At 42.0% G+C, this 18,961-nt stretch overlaps 2 protein-coding genes across 4 annotated transcripts in view; both read left to right on the top strand.

The window, feature by feature from the left end:
• Positions 1 to 4,714, top strand: part of FGD6 (FYVE, RhoGEF and PH domain containing 6) — a 71,095-nt gene extending 66,381 nt beyond the window's left edge. Inside the window, exon 21 of the mRNA XM_050324648.1 lies at positions 1,569 to 4,714. Within this exon, the coding sequence (XP_050180605.1) occupies positions 1,569 to 1,605 (37 nt within the window). The 3' untranslated portion in view covers positions 1,606 to 4,714. The remainder of the gene's footprint in view (positions 1 to 1,568) is intronic.
• A 3,692-nt stretch (positions 4,715 to 8,406) lies between these two features.
• NR2C1 (nuclear receptor subfamily 2 group C member 1) overlaps positions 8,407 to 18,961 on the top strand; it is a 50,339-nt gene continuing 39,784 nt past the window's right edge. For 2 of the 3 annotated variants that reach the window (XM_050325417.1, XM_050325415.1), the window contains exon 1: positions 8,894 to 9,140. In XM_050325417.1, the coding sequence (XP_050181374.1) occupies positions 8,916 to 9,140 (225 nt within the window). In that variant the 5' untranslated portion in view covers positions 8,894 to 8,915. Of the gene's footprint in view, positions 8,508 to 8,893; positions 9,141 to 18,961 lie in introns of those variants that run through there. The other variant, XM_050325418.1, reaches the window with a different exon arrangement.

The raw sequence follows: 18,961 nt of genomic DNA, 5'->3' as shown, positions 1-18,961 counted from the left end.
GGAAGTCTTTATTTGATTTTGGGGAGTATTTTGTGCACATGCACACAAATGTTTCCTTGTTCATTGAGACACTGTTCTGTTGTTTCCCATGTCCTCATTTGTACTATATAAAACAAAATAAAAAAACCCAAGACATTCAATAGCTTTGTTTTTCTATTCAGACTTCTGTCATCAGTAGGAAAACTTTAAATTGAACATACTGTATTTTACTGAGGCCAGGAATAACATTAAGTACCTTGAATTTTGAGCTTTCTCCAAGTATTTAATATGCTTATGAGATTTATGCTGAACCTCCAGAATAAATGTTGCTTTGACAGCATTAAAAGGAAAAACAAAGAATGTGCCATTGGTCTGTTTGCATCAGGGGACACTATTTTTTCCTGACAGGGCCAAAGAAATATCTGATGCATTTGTATGACTGGTGCAGTAATAAATTTTAACAGTTGCTTATTTTTCAGTGAGGTTTTAAAAGTCCAGTGCTTAAGCTATTCAGGGATTTTTTTTAAATTGTTTTCCACTTTAAATATTTTTAATGTATGGATGGCAGTGGAAAATACAGTGAGCCCTAAAAAGTAAGGGGGTAGATGTTTGAGTTCTTTGTGCAGACAGGCATGAGCAATTATACATGCTTTATATGTTCATACCAAAAGCTTGAATTCAAAGAACATGCACACAGTTACAAAATTAAATGCTCAGGGCAAGGAAGAGCCAACATCTGTGACTAATGTTTAGGTACCCTGTGAATACTGAGACAGGTTTGAATTTCCATGATAAAGATAAATACAGTCTTTGTGTCATTCAGTTCTTGCAAGATTTTCACTCAGGAAAAACAATCATCATTATGTCGACCCCTTAACTTCACATACACAGAGTTCAGCCCTCACTCATAAGACAGAGTTATTCCATTTTTTACTGTATTTGTCCTTGTAGCATCAGGGTGTTTCAGGAACTTTAATTTTTTCATCCCTGAGAAGGTGAGGATGTTTATCACCCTCCTAATCTAGTAGGAACAGCAACCATGGCTATAGGGAGTAAAGTAGCTGAATATTAACTTTGAATTTCCAGTTTGAGACACCTTGGCTCAGCTGTTTGGGACTTCTCCCTATCCCCCTACCTTTCACCCTGCCACCTCTTCCCTCAGCCCCACTAGTCATCGGTAATGCCCTCGTACCTGCTGCAAAAGCAGAGGGCGTTGGTTATGTAGACAGATACCTCAGTTACTGTAGTGTCTCATTCATCCCAGGTCATGTTTGCAGTGAAATAAGAGATGGCAGTATTGGGGTTTTTTAAAGTATGCAGAAGTTTGGAATATTGTACTTTCTGAGGATTTGATTTGCCAGCTTCGTGCGTGTAATTTCAGTATGGGAGAGGTACACAAGAAAGTTTCTATGGTATGGCCTTGTACCAACATTTAATATGTCCCCAATGAGCTTTGTGTGTTTGGACTCATTGGCATTTGCACGGGTAATGAAAGTATGATGTTACTTCTTGTGGGAATCTGTAGCTAAGTGACAAGTGAGATTTATTCTTTTATCAGCAACTTCCTAACAGTGTTTATTTTCTAACAGGTGGATAGAAGCTTTTCAGGAAGGCACTGTATTATAGCAGTGTCAGCATCATGTCTGCAAGTTTAAAGGAAAATATCCAAGGATGGTGGTAAAACAGACCACAGCAACTGTTCAGTGGAACAGAATCCTACCGTCTCAACCTACACAAAATTGTATATTTGTCAGGATTAGGAGTTGTTGCATTTTTAGTGTAAAGTAATATTTTTTTAAAGAATTATATGTATTTCTGTGTTGATACAAAATGTGTTATTTATTAAATTCCAATGTTTACTTTAATGGGCAGAATTATTTGTGAGGTCTGCACTGAGGTCCAAAGTGCCCATGTCCTCAGAATGGCAGATTCATAAACTTTATGCTTTTTAAAAACAAAAAAAAAAAGGCAAAACAGAAACCAGATCTGTTGCAATTGTACAGTTCCATGTGATTTGTTTATAGGTCTTGAGCTGCTGATGTTCACTTAACAATTTAGCAAGAACAGATCAGTATAGGAATTTCACAGATTTTGGATCTTTGTTGGCTATGTAAGCTCCTTTATGAGAAGTTGTATGATATTGCTGCTCCTTTCCTTGAATGGCAGTTGAAATCTTGCCTACCAGTTCATTAAAACAGTACAACAAATTCTGTATCACAAAAGCAAAATACAGTTCAATTATAAAAAAAACAGAAAAGGGAAAACTATTTTAAAACAGACTTTGGAGTTACAGGGATAAGGCACTAGAGCTCTTACAGTGCTACAGAAGCCAAAGAGACTAAGTGAGTTATCTTCAATAAATTGGAGGATATATTATCTTTTATGTTTCCAGTAGTAGTTTAAAGCAGAGTAAAAATACATTTCTGATAAACAGAGAAAAGACAAAATATCTTATTTGTTTCAAACCTTTGTGTCAAATGAGTTCTGTACACAATATGAAACACTGTATAAACTATTGTTCGAAGAACATTTAACAAATATATGCACCCTCCTCTCCCAAAATTTTAAACTATTGTATATTTAAATATTATTTTTAAACTGGAATTGCCATACTGAGACAACACAGCTTTCTTATTGCAGAAGGCATTGAAAATGCATACCATTCTTTGAAACATGTTTTGTTTACAATATGATTTGTTTTCTTTGACACTTTAAAACACAGTTCAGTTTTAGGTGTTTGGGTTTTGTTCTTTTTCTTTAAGAAAATCATCAGTATACCTCATTAGGAAATACTTACTGATGATTCTGGTGCATTTATTCTATTTAACTTTAGAAAGATTTCTAACACTGTAGTAGCATAAATGGAACTAGGACTATGAAAACCACATGAAAGGAAGCCATTTTTATGTCAAATGCGATGCGTGTGCGGTCAGTTAATTTTACTGAATTAAACACTTGTTGGTAGTCCTGTGAATCAAGCTGGTTTTGGTAACAGAATGAAGAGCCATTAACTTTCAATTAATAGTTTGAATACACATTAATAGATTTTCTGTGGCCTAACAATAGAAAGAGAATAGATGATAGAACAGTTAGTAGTTATGACAGAAAGGCCAAGAGTGAAAATGCAAACCAAAATTCTCTTATTCCCTCAAATACCTCAAGGTCAGGTCTAAGATACTAAAAGAGCTCTGAAGAAGCTTGATTTCTTAGACCTTCTGTTAAGTTAATGGTGGGCTTGAAAGTCAAATGCTTAATATTAATTATACAAATAATTTCATTGGCTTTGAGCATTTTAGTAGAGTACCTTATGAATCAGGGACTTAAAGCTGTAGATCTGACTTTCCTCAGGAACGCTGGAGGTTTGACCAGATAATTTTGGAAATACAGTAGGACTGATCAAAGCCTTTATTCTCTTTTATTGTAATACAAATGTGCTAAGTGAATACTTTTCTCTTGTTATATATAAAGGGCTTTTACCTAATTTTCAAAACCAGCTGCTCACCAAGCTAAATAAGTTATTAGCATGTCTCTTCAGAATGATTTCTGGCATGGTTTTCACTGTATCCAAAACTAAACCGATATCAATGTAATATAGATGTGATGTGGCTCTTCCTGTTGATAGTATCAAAGGGAAGAGCTTCTTAGTATTTCCACAGGGACTGCACACCAATGAAGATGGCAACTTATGAACCAGCAAATGAATCAGAAATTTGGCTAGGAGCCAGCTAATTTAATTTCAGTTTGTGGTTTGATATTTTCCCTGCTGCAAAAGAGAGCAATAAAAGTCAAAACATACTGAACAAGGTGCCCAAATTCTGCCTCATGTGTGGCATCAAACTACCTCTAGAGGATTTGGTGTGAAAATAGTTTAAAATGTTCTGTGAAAATCAGAGGACTTCTTCCAGAAGTAGCTGATCAGTTAAAAAATCTGTGACAGAAATAGATTGGAACAGAGCCTTAAAAACAGTAGTATACATATTGCAGTCTAATTCTGTGTTAAACAAATTGTCTTTGTAAACATGTTTGAATATTTCTTTTCCTCCTTCTCCAACATTAGTGCTTTATGTCATATGAAGAACCCCCAACACAGGCATTTGCATAACATTTTCAGATAGTTGCTTTTCAAATTTTCCCTGTTTCTCAGTTCACATCCCATTTTGATGCATTACCATCAAAAGTAAAGTATTTACTTATTGATTTGACTAAACACTATAGCACGACCAGAAATTTTTAGACACCTGGCTACCTCTTATTATAAGAATCTATAGTTCATAATTAATTTAAGATTGGTTAGCAGAGTATGAGACAAACATTAGGATTGAATATTAGTTCTAACATTTTTATTCGTGGATAAATTAAAGGTTCTAGGATCCTGAAATCTCTTTAACTTAAAACTGTATTTTGTGCCCAGAGGACTTAAAACAAATGGATAGCTGAGCAGCTATGGAACACATTTTACTAAATATTTTCTGTGCATGGAAACTTGATTATTACACTATGTATATTACATCACAATGTAAAGAGATGTTTGGAAAGACACATTTGGTGCATTTGTTTGCCATAACTGCTGTCTCCTGCATTTACCATCCAAATAGCCTTTTATTCAAAGCAGTCCTAAATCATACTGTCTAAATGTAAGAATAGAATCTTTATTTTGTAAATGAAACCAGTTCAAAGCTGTAAATATTCCTGTGGTTATTCATCATTTTTGTATAAATAAATTCACATTAGTTGAGTCTGCATCTTTTTTTTTTAAAAATATGTTCCGGTCTTACATATTATGTAATTTGTGTATTCAGTAATTTTCAAATGGCAGAATTCCTTACCATTATCCTACACATCAGCCTTGCTTTAAAAATCACGCTGTGTTTTGCCCTTACGAACAGAAAACAGCCTGAAGAGGTAGGTTGTGTGGATAGACTAACACTGCTGCTGGATCTGACCACCTGAAACGTTAAAGTGAATTATCTTGCTTACATCAGCCAAGACATTGGCTGTGCAACAGTGTGTAATGACACACTCTCACTACCAAAACTGATGTCTTTGCTAAAATATTTCCATCATCCTGCTCTCTCATCTTCCCTTAGCTGTCTCTTGCTGTCTAGTTCTTCACTTTTTTTTCCCTCTTCCCCAGCTCACCAAACTAAAAACCCATGCCTTTGCAAGCTCACAATGTTTGTTACCTATAAAGCTCTTCCACAACTGGGTGCAGGCCCATGCTGGACTGTGGCTTGCAGAGAAAACGGACCATCAGAAAAATTGCCCCTGAACAACCCCACCTGTAGGACACTGAGCAGAGGGGTTTTATCACTTGAAGCCTCATGACAGCCCTCCCAAGGTTCAGCAGCCCAGGAATGAACTAGCCCATGTACTATAAAACAGTGTGATTTACAGCTCTATGACCACAGGCACTAGCTGCAACAGCTGACTAGAATATATTAAACCATTAACGCAATATTCCTGAACATTTATCAGTGGAGAGAAGATAGTTCTGGAGCACATGATACAGGATGAGAGGAGTATTCTCTGAGCTTCCTGAAGAGTAGACATGCCCAGAGGAAAAAGCATCCTAAGAAACTATCATTCTAAAAAATTAGGAGAGTTGAGTCTATGTGAAGGTCAAATGGAGAGTGTAACATTAATAAATCCTGCTGTATCAGTAAAAGTATGCCTGAATCACAGGTTCTGTTGGCATCAGGTCCTGCACTTGGGTCACAACAACACCAGCAGGCTTGGGGCAGGCAGAACATGAGCCTGTGTACCCAGGTGGCCAAGAAGGCCAATGGCATCCTGGCCTGTATCAGCAATAGTGTGGCCAGCAGGACAACAGCAGTGATTGTCCCCCTGTACTCGGCACTGGTGAGGCTGCACCTTGAATCCTGTGTCCAGTTTTGGGCCCCTCACTACAAGACAGACATTGAAGTGCTGGAGCAAGTCCAGAGAAGGGCAATGAAGCTGGTGAAGAGTCTGAAGCACAAGTCTGATAAGGAGCAGCTGAGGGAGCTGGGTGGGGTTGTTTAGCCTGGAGTAAAGGGGGCTCGGGGGGAACTTTCTCAATCTCTACAACCACCTGAAAGGAGACTGTAGCCAGGTCGGGGGCAGCTGCTTCTTTCAAATAACAAGGGACAGGACAAGAGGAAATGGCCTCAAGTTGCACCAGGAGAGATTTATACTAGATATTAGGAAAAATTCTTCACTAAGGAGGTGGTCAAACACTGGTACAGGCTGCTGAGGGAAGTGATGGAGTCACCATCCCTGGAGGTATTTAAAAGATGTGCAGAGGTGGCACTTTAGGACATGATTTAGTGGTGGACTTAGCAGTTGCTCAATCTTATGAGGTCTTTCCCAACCTAAATGATTCTATGATTCTGTAAGTATTTTAACAGGGCCTGTAAGGTAGAGATTTTTCTGTCAGGTTAGTTATGCTGCCTTCTTATACTTTTTTGACATATATTTGAAAGCAGTTTTTTTGAAAACTTGCAGTAACAGCAGAAAGGGGTTTGCTTCTCTGCATGGTTTTGATAGGGATGTGCCTCTTGTAATCCTGGCTGACACAGCTAAATGGACATGCCTTCGTAATACAGATCAAGTATGAATTGGGTCATTTCAAAGCATGTTTTACTGGTTACAGTGACATTTCTGCTGTATTGAGGATATTCGAATACTTGGCTGAAGTAAGTTTTGGTGCAAGTTGTTTGATATTTGTTAAATGAAACTGCGCTAAGCTCTGTCATTTAGCAAGTGGATGTGCGGCTCAAGCTAGTTTGCGAAGTGACAAGTAGTGTAAATCAAGAGTGCTGCAATAGTTGACACTTCAGGAAATGCTTAGCAAGTTAATTGCACCGATTTAAAAATTCTTCACTAAGTTCATTTGCATTTGGCATTTGGGAATGTGTTTGATCAAAAAGCAGAATATGATGCTTGCAAGTACTGACTGAACTGGTGATCTCGAGCTGGAGTAGATAGATGCAGGTGCAGCTGTGGGACTGGGAGAGGGAAGAAAAGCAGTAAAGGAATTGACAAGATAAGAGCGTGAATAATTTTATTACTCTTAATACATAAATTTGCTTGTATGCTTTGGGGGTTTTTTCCTATCTCTGCTGCTCAGATGTTGATGCTTATGTCATCTGATTCAGTAGAAATTGCATAAAATGGTCTAAGTTATTTTCAGATTGTGAACTTGCACATACAGCCCCGGTGGCCTACATGAAGTTGCTGCTGATCTCTGACCACTGCTAGACCATCTTTGTAGAACAGATGGAAGACGAAGGGCTAAAAGGGACATATTTAAAATATTAAACTCTTATTTAAAATCAAGGTCATTTAAAATAATTAGCATAAACGCAACTTTGATCCAAATGGATGTTGAGACACAGCGAGAACAGCAGTATATTGTTCCTTTGGCACTACCCCAGCATGAACGGGCACTCTTTAGCAGCCAGGCTCCCCATCATCTTCCCAAAGGCTGTTCAGGGCAGCGCTGACATTTAACGAGGTGACTTGCTGCTGCCATGCAGGCAAAGCGCTGCTCTTTCAGACCTAGCTGGCTGAACTGCTACAGTGACTGCACCAAGTGCCGTGTGCACCTCCATCGTGCTGTATGTTTCAATCCCAATCCACCAATCTCCTGCCTATGGATCTGCTTCAGGGGACAGAGCCCACCAAGCTCCCCAATGCCAAAAGAGAACTGCAAATCCGTGATGTTCAAAGCTGGCTCATCCCTGTGTCCGTGCAGAGAACTGCAGTGGGGGTTTGGAGATTTGTGCTCCCCGCTTGATGGGTGTTACACTCGAGTACTGCGTTCAGTTTTGGGCCCCTTGCTGTGAAAAGGACATTGAGGTGCTAGAATGTGTCCACAGAAGTGCAAGAAGGCTCATGAAGGGTCTAGAAAACATATCTTATGAGGAGCAGTAAGGGAGCTGGGTTTGCTTAGTCTCAAGGAGGCTAAGGGTCTCTACAACCACCTTACAGGAGGCTGTGGTGATGCGGGGGCTGGTTTCTTCTACCGCGCCTGAAGTGAGAGGACAAAAAAGGGCCTTAAGCTGACACAGGGAAGATTCAGATCAGATATTAGAAATAAATTTTTGCACTGTTAGGGCGGCCACATATAGGAAGGGGTTGCCGGGGGGGGGGTGGTGCTGTCACCATCCTCTAAGATGTTTAAGAGGCGTCTGAGTCTGGCCTGGGTGATGTGGTTTAGGGGTTACAGTGGAAGTGCTGGTGGACGGTTGGATTGGATGATCTAAAGGCAATTTTCTGATATTAGGCACTGCCCGCAGGGCTGTCGGATCGCTCGGCCAGCGGAGCGCTGTGCCCTCCCCGACTCCGTGCCGGGCCCGCCCCGTCAGCGCCCGCTCCCCCGGCCCCGCCCCCGCCGCCGCGCAGACCGGCGCGAGCGCGGGCGCAGGCGCAGAGCCGGCGGCGGGAAGGGGCGGGGCGGCGGCGGGGGCGGGGTCGCGAACTCTGACCCCCGGGAGCGGAGCCGCCGCCGCCAAACCGACCCGCCGGAGCGGCCGCGGGCCCGCCAGGTGAGCGAGACACCCCCGCCAGCCCAGACACCCCTCCCGGCGCCGGCCGAACGGGGAGCGGCCGCGGCCGCGCTTAACGGTGCGGGCCCGCCCGGCTCCCGGCCGCCGCCCCCGCGGAGCGTGGAGCGGAGCGGCGCCGCCCCGCCCCAGCCCCGGCGCGGCGCGGCCCGGCCCGGCCCCGGCGGCCCCGCGCCCCCCGACCTTTCACCTACAGGAACCGCTTGCCGCTCCCGCCGCCCGGCATCCGGGTGGCGCCGGCTGCCGCTCCCCGCGGGGCGGCGGGCTCGGGAGCCGCGGGGGGAGGCGGCGGCGGGCCGTGGCGATGGCGGTGGCGGATCGAGCGGCGCCCTGGCCCCGCGCTGCCATTGTGTGCGGGGGGCGAGCGCGGCGGCGCCCCCGGGCAGGGCCATGCCGGGACGGCCGCGGGCCGGGCCGGGCGGGCTCGGGCGCTGCGCTGGGGCTCGGCCGCAGCGCGTCTCCCTTTCACCCCCCTGCCCGACTCCACAATCCCGGGGGCACCGTGCGCTTCCCCGAGCCTTCCCGCCACTCTGCCTGCCCACGGCATCGCCCCGCCGGTTCGCTCCTCATATATACATCCCAGGCGGCTGTCTGGGTTTACTTATTTGGGTTAAGGTAGCGTGACCAGCACGACACCTGGTATTATTTTTGTTGGGTCAGATGACCCTGCCGCTGTTCCTTATTTTGTCTCGTTGGATGGGGTATTTCTTCTAAGCTGCAGAATTTGTAGATTCCGTATTTCTTCGGTGTTGCCATATATTGCTCTAAGTATAAAAAGCACGGCCGTGTACCACAGGATGCGCTTACATTTGCAGGTTGTGGAGGGAATAGAGGAGATGCCATGCATTGTGCAAGTGAACTTATGCAACAGGAGAGGAAAAAGTCTTGATACTGGTTTTACTGCAAGACGAGTGTGTGGACGTGATTCTTGAAAAACTGAGTTTGGATATTCATTGTTCTGTGCAATCTGTGATCCAAAGCTCCTAAAGTCAGCAGAGTGGACTTGGGAAAGTGGTGTAGTAGCAGGAAGAGCTGCATTCACACCCATCATAGAAAAAAAATAAGATGGCAAATAACTTTTCTGTGGGACAGCTTCCTAGTTTTGGAATCAGCATTATAGAAGTAGAAACAGACGTATCAAATGGGTGGGAAATCATCACAATTTCTGTGCTAGTCGAGTCAGCATTCGTCTGGTGATACATTCTTCTACACTTGGTAATTTTGGGTGGCTTTTTCTGTAACAGCATTTTTACCTGAAAATAATTTTATGAATATTTCTCCCCACCCCACTTTAGGCCATGTAGGCAGTTGTGACACGAGGTGTCCAGCAGAGCATTTAGCCCACCGCTTGCTCCTTGCTGTACAGCTTTGCTCAGGGGCACCTCTTTGAGGTCTGTGAAATGTGTGTCCGCTTCTCTCTGTAGCTCTTCCTCCAAGACGATTGCAGACCATAACTGAGGTTACCCAGAGGGGTGTGCGGTCATCAGCTGCTTCTGTGGTTCCTGCAGACTGCTCTGGCTGAATGGTTGGACACCACTTGCTAAGTCTGCTGCATTGTGCAACAACAGATCAAGATGCTTATTACAGAAAGGATCTATCACAAAAGATAAATTGAAGGGAACAAGTGTTGTGGGAGTTCTGATATCTTTAGGATTAGCTGTGTTACAGGGTCGATTGTTTGGGGGGGGGGGGTTACTTTTTTTTTTTTTTTTTTTTTAAAGCTTACCTTAATTTTTCTGTTCAAGTTTCTTAACCTCTGAAGTCAAAGCCCTAGACGGCATGTATAACTCTGAAGCTGGCATTGATTTTGGGGAAAAGAGGTTGGACCAGATGACCTCCAGAAGTACCTTTCAGCATTAATTATTTCCTGATTGTATTCTGTTAATAAAGGGCGAGGGGGGCAGATGATATTGTAGCATGCAGTGAATTACAGCTACAGAATGCTTACAGCTAATGTGCTAGTCCAGTGAAAACTGGCTCTCATCTATAATGTGAAAGCCAAAATTTACAATGGTAAAATTAGTTTGTTCCCTATGCTTTTACTCAATTTTTTTTGATTTATTGTGTACTCTTTATATTATGCAATAAAGGTTTTGCAGTCAGTGAAATTGCTGGAGTTTCCCTAGAGTTTGGGAAGGAAAGGAGTCTCCCTAAATAAAGTAGGCTGTGTCCAATATTTGGGTCAGAAAGCTGAAAAAACCTCAGTACTATTTGCTTAAATAAGGGAGCTTAACTGTGTATAAGAAATAGAGTGTCACTGCAGCACTAACCTGTGCAGGTTTGTTCTGCTGGAGGACTAAGTGTGGATCTCAGCTGGCAGTGCTGCAGCTGGTAGAGGGGGTGTGTGTCTTTCCTGCTGCAGCAGCCAGCCTGGCTTAAGCAGTTTTAATAGAAACCTTTGGTACCCTGAGTTATTTTGGCTGATGCAGGTCAGGGAGCTCTCAGACTTATTGGGATGCTAACCTCCCCTGGGAGGGAGCATAAACTGCTGGGGTGGGTGCAGGGGCCACAGGCTCTGGCTGGCACAGCTGTGTGCTTTTTTGTGACAGACAGGCTGCAGCATGCAACCCAGCAGTGACCAGGACACTAAACTGTAGCTGGGATACTTTCTGGCAAAGCTTTTACTTTTTTTTTTTTTTTTTTTTCCTCTCGGTGCTGTTTCACGCTGCTTTTAGCACTTTAGACTTGTGTGTGTACATTATCAGCATAAGGTAAGCTACTGCAAAACAGAATTTTATCAGTCGAATTATATGGATAAAACTGCAAAGGTACAGTTAATTGAATTCTTACTTTTGTGGATTCAGACCTGTTCATATTTTTACCCTTCAGTCAGCAGCTTTTAATCCTAGAGATTACTGCATTGGTCACCAAAATCTGCAATCAATAAAGTATTTCTTTTTTGGAAAAATCAAACTTGTTAAAATTCCAGTTCTCTGAGAATGGAAGATGGCATGAGCTTTCTGAGCAAGTCCTGTGTATCTTATGATGCAGTACTGTGGGTTTTTTAAGGAAATACATTCTTTCCTGAAAATCCTGGTATAGGAACTGCCTTTCTCTATCAATATTTAGATTAATTTTGTTGACTTTGCCAGGCCTTCTCTAAAAGTCTGTTCAGATTTGTTTAACTTAGATTACTTTTTGTTCAACTTGATAGTGAGCCAGGCTGGACTAAGCTCAGTATTTGTCTGCCTTTGTAGGCAGTTAAACTGGAAACTTGAGAAACATAAATCACCAAAAAACTAAAGCCAAACCCTGTGCTACTGTCATATTATCTCTAATTAATTGTTATTTCATTCCAAAGAAATTGAGGTTACTCTTTATAACTTAGCAGTAACTTTGTGGTGTGAGAACTGCCCCATTTATTTTGGTAATATACTTCCTTTGAAGTATTAGCAGAACACTGTAAGTGTCAACATGACTAATGGCTTCACTCATCACTGACTTAATCTGAAGGTTCTTTGCAGAGTGTTTTTCACACATTTACAGAAATTAAAAAAAAAAGCCTAACCCAACAAAAATCCCTACAGACACAAAAAAAGCTACACCACCTCTAACAAAATCTAATCCCGTGGAGTTGATAACAAATTAAAAAAATGGGGAATCATAGAATGACTTTGGTTGGAAGGAAACCTTAAAGATCATCTAGTTCCAAATGCTCTGCAATGGGCAGGGACATCTTCCACTAGACCATGTTGCTCAGAGCTCCATCTGACCTGGCATTGAACGCTTCCAGGGATGGGGCATCCCCAGCTTCATCATCCTCACAGTAACGAACTTCACAGAACTAACAGTGTCTCATCACCCTCACAGTAACGAACTTCATCCTAATATCTAATCTAAACCTACTCTCAGTTTAAAGCCATTACCAGTTGTCCTGTCACTACATATCCTTGGAAAAAGTCTCTCTCCTTTCCTGTAGGCTCCCTTCAGGTACTGGAAGGAGATCACCCTGAAGTCTCTTTCCTCCAGGCTGAACAATCCCAGTTCTCTCAGCCTTTCCTCACTGGAGAGGTGCTCCATCCCTCTAATCAACTCAGTGGCCCTCCTCTGGACTTGCTCTAACAGGTCCATGTCCTTCCAGTGCTTGGGACCCCCAGAGCTGGATGCAGCACTCCAGGTGGGATCTCAGCAGAGCAGAGGGACACAATCCCCTCCCTTGCCCTGCTGGCCACGCTGCTTTTGATCCAGCCCAGGACACAATTGGCTTTTCTGTGCTGGAAGAGCACATTACTGGATCATGTCCAGCCTCTCATCCAACAGCACCCACAAGTCCTTCTCTGCAAGGCTGCTCTCAATCTGTTTGTTCATCACCCAGCATATTTTACATGAAACAGTGTCAACAGTGTTTTACCAGAAGGATGCAAATGAAACTCAGTTTTGTTGTGGTGGTTTTTTTTCATCTGAAGGAAGTTTCCACGGATATGAATATGTGCAAGTTGTAAGGGTTGTGTTATTATTAGTAGTTGAAGAGGTTTGCCGATTTCCGTAGTCTGCCTTCAGGACTACCTTGTCTGTGGCTGTAGTTCAGGGAGTACTCCAAGTGGTCATCTTGTGTAACACCTGCGTGGCCAATTTGGCTCTATAGGTAAACTGATGTAACGTTATGGGCTTTTCCCCAAGAAGAAGTGGTCTTTGTTCTGCTTCTACCTGCTTTTCCTTTGTTATGTGTAACAGTTGTTAGGTGCAGGGTGAATAAAGTCTGAAGATGAGCATACCTTTAGCTATACAACCACAAAGGCAAATGCAGAGGGGGACAAAACTGTCAGCCAGCAGTGGCTGCCTCTCATGAAATACTGTAATTGTACTGTAGAGGATGTACTGCCTCCATGTGTTCAGAAAGAAGGGTTTGCCCTTGCTATACTGTGTTGGTGTAATCTGTGTGTGCCCAATAAAATGGACCTGACTGAACCTAATCCAGTGAATGGCAAAGTCTTCAGTCAGATGAGCTTCCTGCTTTGGTTCGTTGTGCAGCTTCAGCTCTGGTGCAGGGAACCAGTTTGCTTTTTTTTCTTACTTTTTCCTTTTGCAAGCTTCAGGTGGAGATGCAGGCCGTGGCTGACATTACACAGGGCAGCTTGACCTGATTAAATGCCTCTCCTTATGTAGCTCTGGCATGTAGCCAGCACTCCTGTGAGTGGAGACTTAGCTTGCAGACAGTTCTCTTCCCTTTCTCCTGCTTCCTTTCCCAGTTTGTGGGGCTGGTGAGCTGAATCAGCTCACCTGTAGCTATTCAGGTGGGTTCTAGAGATAGTATGATGAGAGCAATGTAAGCCCAGGCCCAAAAATGAGACTATCCCTTTGGTGGCCCAAACTGTAAGAATGACTTTATCAGTCATCTGAATATTTGTCCTAGCAATTCTTTTCTGGTGTTTCCTCCCACTATAGTACTTGCTTGCATGAAAAAGTAGTGAGAGCGTTGATTTTAAATTAATTGTACAGACGTGCCTACAAATGTCTCTTTCTGTATTACTGTGTGCCTTTTAATGATTCCCTTATGCTTTTATAAGCATCTCATTTTCCCTTGCTTGCCTGCAGGTCTAGCTGCTTCAGTTTGCTATTGTAACCTGTCTCTTACATGTGCACTCTCTAAGCCTTGATCTCATTCGAATTTAAAAAACAGTATCTAACTGGGTGTCAAGAGTCACATAAATATTCCTTAGTTCATTGATAACAAGAGTCTTACTCCTTTAAGTCTGCCAACTGTTCTACCATCTTGAGCAATATGGCTTATAGAACGATAATCCAGGAATAGCTCATTTAGTTTGCTGTGTTCATTGAGCTTTTCTTGTATGAAGCACTGAGCTCAGTAGCGTCATTCGTTTCACAAATGTGTTTGGATTCCTTGGCTTAATTTATTATCTATAAAACATTGCAGAAAACTGCGCCAAAGTATAAAGAAATCTTAGGGGGTTCTGTTACTTCTTTTAAACACTAACTCGGGCACATTTAATCATAGAGGAATTGTTAAGGAGTTATGTGTAGGAATTTATTAAATTTGGCACAGGCTATGCAGAATTCTTAATTAGTATATGAAGAGTTTGAGAATGGAAATGAGGTCTAGTTTCCATTTTAAGCTTTACAGAGCACACAAAGCAAAGTGTGATGACCTGAACTGAAACCCTTAGTTCATTTTGATATGTGTTGAAATCATTCAATACTGAAGCAGTATGACTACAGAGGGAGATTAAGACAGCTTCTTCTTTCAGTTTTCTGTTACATTAACCTTTTGAGCTTTCCTAAAAAACCATGTTGATCTTCCTGCATTTGACTGAGTCCTGTGTGTCTTCGTTTAACCCCAGCCAGCCACCAAGCCCTGCGCAGCTGCTTACTCACTCCCCTGCCAGCGGGACTGGGGAGAGAACGGGCAGGGTAAAAACCAGAAAACTCAGGGATTGAGATAAAGCCAGTTTAATAGGGAAAGCAAAAGCTGCACACAAGCATAGCAAAACAAGAATTAATTCACTGCTCCCCATGGGCAGGTATAGGTGTTCAGCCATGTCTAAGGCAGGGAGATGGCTGAACATCTGATGTGATGGCAGGGCCCCATCACGTGTAATGGTTACTTCGGAAAGCAAATGCTGTCACTCCAAGTGATCCCTTCTCCTCTTTATTCCTCCCTTTTTATGTACTGAGCATTGATCTGATATGGTGTGGAATATCCCTTGGGTCACCTGTCCTGGCTGTGTCTCCTCCCAATCTCCCATGCAGCCCCAACTTTCTTGCCAGCATGGCAGTACAAAAAGCAGGCAAGGTCTTGTCTCATGTAAGCCCTGCTCAACAATAACAAAAACATCTCGACATTATCAACCCTGTGTTCAGCACAAATCCAAAACACAACCATGCTAATCACTGTAAAGAAAATTCACTCTACCCCAACCAAAACCAGCACACTGATATAAGAACAAAAAAGTAAAGTTCACAGCAACTTCTGCAGTCATAACTGGATTTAGTCTAGGAAAGACCCTTGTATTAAGACACTTTCCATCCATATATACATAGTAATTACAAGAATTCATTCTATACATAGGTAGTCAGACAGGTTTGACAGTGCCAGCAGGGTAAGTTAAAACTGCTCTAAAATTTTACAGGCATTGTTTTTGTACCAGTAAAACTGGTCAGGGGTGTGACACTTCTTTTCAAAGTCAACTGAAGATCTTTGGACAGAATTTTCTCATTTTGTATCTTCACAGCGATGTTCTTACTCATTTGAAAGAGTTTTGCATCAGAATCATGGTACTTGATAGTGGGGGAGCTATACCAACAGTGTAAGATAATAGAATGAGAGATGTTACCCTTTATATCAAAAGCATCCAAACATAAAGAAATATGCTTCCTGCTACTGCTTTTAAGGCCTTTAGTCTACACTGGTATAATATTTTGAAATCCTATTAGTGGGAACCTCCTACTGGGACAATTAAAGTTGTATAACTTTTGTCCCTGGAGAAGGGTGAATTAAACATTGATGTCTTCTGGGTATAACTGCACTAGTGGAGAGGTTAGCACTTCTGACTGCCAACCCTTAAAACTGCTGTCTGCTCTCGTGGGAACATTTCCTGACCCATTTCAGTTGAAGTAAGCCAGAAATACTTTAAAAAGTAAGTATTTCCTAAGTTACTTTGACATTGGGAAAACTGGCATGTAAAAACTGAGGAAGAAGTAAAGAGGAGTGGTTTAGTTGGTGCAAACTAATGAAAGTTTTCCACTGCCATGTTGGTTTACTGAGTGCTTATCTAAAATAGCAATGGAAAGCTGTTGGACTTGATGATGCCAGATTCAACACCACCCAGTTTGAGCTAACTGATAATGATGCATTTAAAAATAGTTCCGACTCTTGCCAAGAAGGTTCACTAATTCATTTACAAAGGGCAAAAAATAACAATATGTCGGATTTATGTACAGAAAGAGATTTTGGATAGCATTTTGAGTCTGAAGATTGAAGAGAGAAGCAATAAATGCATATAGAGAAAGTCTAGTGCCTGTCTTTTGTCAAAATGCTTGCTTTTAGATGCTGCTTATTAAATTGATTGGGGGACTGAGGTTTTGCAAAGAAAAGAGATGGATATATAATTCTGTCTTTTTCAAAGGTTTTTGAAAAAGCTTTATTTTTTGTTTAATTATGTGGAAGTAATACTGTCAAACACTTAAGAAATAAATGTAACAGGTAGAGAACAAATACAGTGATAATACTTGTAAAGCAGTTCTAATTAGTATAAGTACAGATGCTGATATTTAGATTACTCTGTACCTGGAGCAACAGAAAGAGAGCCTTTCTCTGTTGGGTATCTTCTAAGAAAGGGATTTTTCCCTGGCCCCAGAAATTTACCACTAATGAGAAAAAACACAAAGGGATCATTACAGACTAAGGGGGAATACAACAGTACAAAACCAGAATGTAATGGACATTTGCAGAGGCAGTGATTTAATCATGTTGACAGTCTTAAATGTTGTTGATTTGACATAGTTTTCAGCAACACATCTCTTAAGGAAAATGTAAGAAATTTAATGTTCCTTTTGTAGCTTTAAATTGTTTCAAATATTGGTGGTAGATCTGCAACAGCTTAAGCTGTGACAGTGTCATTGGTTAAATGGCCATGGGACAAAGCATTTCTTACCACTTCATTTTTCAGAAACTTTGTGGTAAAAATAAAGGCAAGGAATCTTAAGTCTGATGTGAAACAGGGAAACCAGTAGAGCAATTAAGAACTACTTTAGTTATAAGCAACTAAAGACTTGCTGGTTGAAACTGAGCGAAGTAAATAATTTTTGCAAGGTATTCAAAGTGAGAGATAAATTATTTGGGCAATGTTTGTAAACAACGTAGTCCTTGATGTATTGGCAGGAGCTCTGGCTCTCCTTTCTCTCTTGTAGTAATAGTATATTACAGTTCTTGGACATTATAAAGAAGATCCTTAAAGTATGTGCCATTTTTTTCATGTTGTGTTCTCTACTGTCTTTTGGAATTCCAGTTCTCATCCTTTCAATGTTTTAGATAACTTTAGAAAGGAAATACAAATGTGATTAGCAGTCTTAAGCATCTGGATCAAGTTTTTGGTTTATTGCCTTTGAAAGGAGAATGGAGCATTCTCAAGGAAGAAATTATCAGTTATTTCACTCAATCTACTTCTTTACTGTACTAGCAATAAACATTCCTCATATATTGCCTGGTGTGTGCTTTGAAGGTGTGTGGCATGGTTTTGACAAAACATTTCTGAAATCAGGAAGATTTACATTAGACAAGAACACCTTGAAGATCACTTCTAATTATTGAAGATCAAAACTCAGACTGTGATGATAGTTAAAGTCAGAATCATTAAGGTTAAAAAAAACCTCAGACATTGTGTCCAGATGTTAACCCAGCACGACTGTGTTTACTACTGAACCATATCCCTAGCTGCCACAGCCACATGACTTTTGAACACTTCAGGGATGGTGATTCCACCTTCCCTGGGCAGCCTGTTCCTGCACCTGTCCACCCTTTTAGTGAAGACATTTTTCCTACTGTCCAGTCTAAACTTGAGGCCAGGATGCCATTGGCCTTCTTGGGCACCTGAACACACTGCTGGCTCACATTCAGCTGGCAGCCAGTGAGAACCCACAGGCCTTGGCCCCTTGATCCAGCCTGTCCAGAGGCCTCTCCACCCTCCAGCAGGTCAGCACTTCTGCCCAGCTTAGTGACATCTCTCAGTTTACCAAGGGTGCCCTCGATCCTTCTCTTCCAGGTTGTCAGTAAAGATATTAAACAGGGCTGACCCCCATCCTGATCCCTGGGGAACATCACTGCTGCCCAGCTGCCAACTGGATGTAGCGCCATTCACCACCACTCTGTGGGCCTGGCTATCCAGCCACTTTTCTACCCAGGGAACAGTGCACCTGTCTAAGCCATGAGCAGCCAGCTTGTCCAAGAGAATGCTGTGGGAGATGGTGTCAGAGGCTTTACTGAAGTCTGGATTGACAACATCCACAGCCTTTTCCTCGTCTACTAAGTCTTTGCTGGAAAATTGAAGGTTTATTATAAAGTTTTAAAGGAATACTTCTCAGTTCCAGGTAGCTTTGAGTTTAGAATACACTTATCATTTCCTATGAAATAATTCAGCTTTTGAGAATGTTGGCTGGAGTAACTCAGGGAAAGAAACTTCTAAAAACATGAAAAATGTGCTAAATTTTTAAGTTCACATAACAGAAGAAAAATAGCTAAAGCATTTTTCTCCTGCTTAATTCCTTGCAGGGATCTCTAAAGAATAATTAAGCATAGCTGATGTGAAGTCTAACATAGATACCTTAGGTGAGCTGCAAAACTCTTACAGCTGTCCCAAAGTTAGCTTAGAATTTTTAGATAGCCAGTTCCCTTTGACCTGTCCTGTCCTGCCCTGTCCTCAGGGCAAGATGCACAGCACGTGGCTGCTCCTCAAAGAGGTGGCCTTGCTGCTTCACACAAC

Source organism: Myiozetetes cayanensis, unplaced genomic scaffold (genome assembly GCF_022539395.1).
Source record: "Myiozetetes cayanensis isolate MyiCay16 unplaced genomic scaffold, myiCay2020 scf3, whole genome shotgun sequence".
Taxonomy (NCBI): domain Eukaryota; kingdom Metazoa; phylum Chordata; class Aves; order Passeriformes; family Tyrannidae; genus Myiozetetes; species Myiozetetes cayanensis.
This window is presented reverse-complemented; position numbering and strand designations above follow the sequence as displayed.